Below are 2,247 nucleotides of genomic sequence, written 5' to 3' on the forward strand. Positions count from 1 at the left end.
TTAAAAAAACACAAAAGACTTACATGAACTGATGTTGAGTGAAGTGAGCAGAACCAGGAGAACACTATACATAGTAACAGCAACATTGTGCAATGATTAACTGTGATAGACTTGGCTCTTCTCAGCAATACAATGATCCAAGACAATTCCAAGATATTTGTGATAGAAGATACTCTCCACATTTAGAGAGAAAACTATGGAGTCTGAATGCAGATTGAGGCATACTATTTTCACTTTTTTTTTCAGGGCAATTGGGGTTAAGTGACTTGCCCAGGGTCACACAGCTAGTAAGTGTCAAGTGCCTGAGGTCAGATTTGAACTCGGTCCTCCTGACTCCAGAGCTGGTGCTCTATCCACTGCACCACCTAACTGCCCCTACACTTTTTTTTTCTTTCTTACAGTTTTTTTTTTCAGAACAAAAGGAAAAACAAGCAGGATATTAGTGAATTTTATGAGCATAGTTATTCTCTAAAAGTGGTAGTCAAGAATTCTTTTATATAGAGGGAGTAGAGGGGGAGACCCTAAGATAAGTCATTTGTTTTCTTTGCTTTCCCTCCACTCACCCATGGTCTTTCTATCCTTTCTCCCTTAAGCATCTTATTCTGATACATAAAGAAGCCCCTTGCACTTCCAGTTGTGACCAGTAGGTGGCACTATCTGGCAAGGTGTGGAGAGGAGGAATGCCAACAATGCAAACCTATAGGAAAAGGTTGGCTGTTGTCCCCTGATCCCCACTTTTGGAATTTTGAGCATGGCCACTCTTCCTAGACACACTTTTCTCCTTGTCTGAACTCAGTGACTTCTCAGTCATTGCTCTTGCTTCACTGAACTTGCTCTAGGAGGTTACATGCCTACCCCTCTTACCAGATAGAACAGGTTATTCAGCTTGTGCTTGTAGCCTGAGGGGCATAAATCAAATCTGAGATCCAATTTAGAGTCTTCATTGGGAAGTTTGGCAAAAGTTATTAATAAACTAAATAATAAGGTTCTTTATAACAAAAGGGTCAAACACACAGGCCCCCTCCACACTCCTGAGGCTGACCTGAACCAGATTAAAATATAATTGGGAAACATTTAATAAAATAAAAATACAATATAACATAAGTAATGTTAACATACGGTTTTCTAAGTCAACATGCAACCCAAAGGGGTCTTGATTTAGTGAACTCTGCTCTATAATATCTTAGAATGTCCAAGATGGGGTAAAAACTCTCCTGTGTACCACAAGCTATTTGCTGGACTCCTATGATAATGCCCTATTTTTACAATGAAGAAAAAATATAGATCACATGATTGCAGTTTTTTTTTTTTAGAGGAATTACAAAGCTACTTTTAATACTCTGGGGTAAGCCCCATAGGAACAAAAAACACTGGGAGAGGGTAGCCCCCCTCACCCCCAGGAATGCTCTGGAGGAGAGCAAGGCTGCCTGGGGCGAAGGATGCACAGAGGGAACCCACTGCAGACACAGGGCGAAGGGAATGCCATCAGTGCTGGGACCTGTGAGCGCTACAGGAGGAGGCGAGAGCATGTCGGGACTGGCTCCAGGCATACGGTCGCGCGGCAAGAGAGATGGGCATGAGCCATAGAGTTACTTGGGCTCTTCCTTCTTCTCATTGGCTTTTTTCTGCTTCTGTTGCATGATCTCCGAGTCCCTCTGCTTTCGGGCAGCGGCAGAGAGCCAGTCATCCCGGCGTTTTCCCTTCCCTGAGTCGCTTTGCTTTTTCATGTTCTTCTGATTACCGCGGGTCATGGCGACGGTGGCGTCTGCTCTTTCCTCTGTAGTTTTTTTTTTTTTTTTGAGGGCAATGAGGGTTAAGTGACTTGCCCAGGGTCACACAGCTAGTTAAGTGTCAAGTGTCTGAGGCTGGATTTGAATTCAGGTCCTCCTGAATCCAAGGCCAGTGCTTTATCCACTGCGCCACCTAGCTGCCCGTAGTTTTTTTTTTTTTAAAGCAGGAATTAAGAATACCTTAAAGGAATAAAGGAACATCTGGGTAGCACAGTGGATAGTGTACCAGGCCTAGAACTGGGAATGTAGTAGGATGGATTTAATTGATCAGATTGATTGTGAGGCGTCTCAAAAGAATTACAAGATTCTGTGACTCAGTTTCCTAAGTTTTATTAGAATACTGTGAGGCCGTGGGGAGAATACCATAGAAAAAACAGGAAAGATATCTCAAATAGGAAAAAGAAAGATGGTTATATTTATAGTAAGAAAAAATTGATTATCTCCTCATTATCATAAT

The 2,247-nt window shown here is 42.3% G+C and overlaps 1 protein-coding gene across 1 annotated transcript; it reads right to left on the reverse strand.

The window, feature by feature from the left end:
• Positions 1-1,589: 1,589 nt before the first annotated feature.
• Positions 1,590-1,751, reverse strand: LOC122726323 (small EDRK-rich factor 2-like). Its single transcript, XM_043963983.1, has one exon. It carries the CDS (start codon positions 1,749-1,751, stop codon positions 1,590-1,592), a length of 162 nt encoding a protein of 53 aa, XP_043819918.1.
• Between the last annotated feature and the right edge of the window lie 496 nt (positions 1,752-2,247).

This window comes from Dromiciops gliroides, chromosome 4 (genome assembly GCF_019393635.1).
Source record: "Dromiciops gliroides isolate mDroGli1 chromosome 4, mDroGli1.pri, whole genome shotgun sequence".
Classification (NCBI taxonomy): Eukaryota; Metazoa; Chordata; class Mammalia; order Microbiotheria; family Microbiotheriidae; genus Dromiciops; species Dromiciops gliroides.

Coding starts and splice junctions, on each gene's coding strand:
- LOC122726323 (XM_043963983.1), bottom strand. CDS start 1,751: ATGACCCGCGGTAATCAGAAGAACATGAAAAAGCAAAGCGACTCAGGG.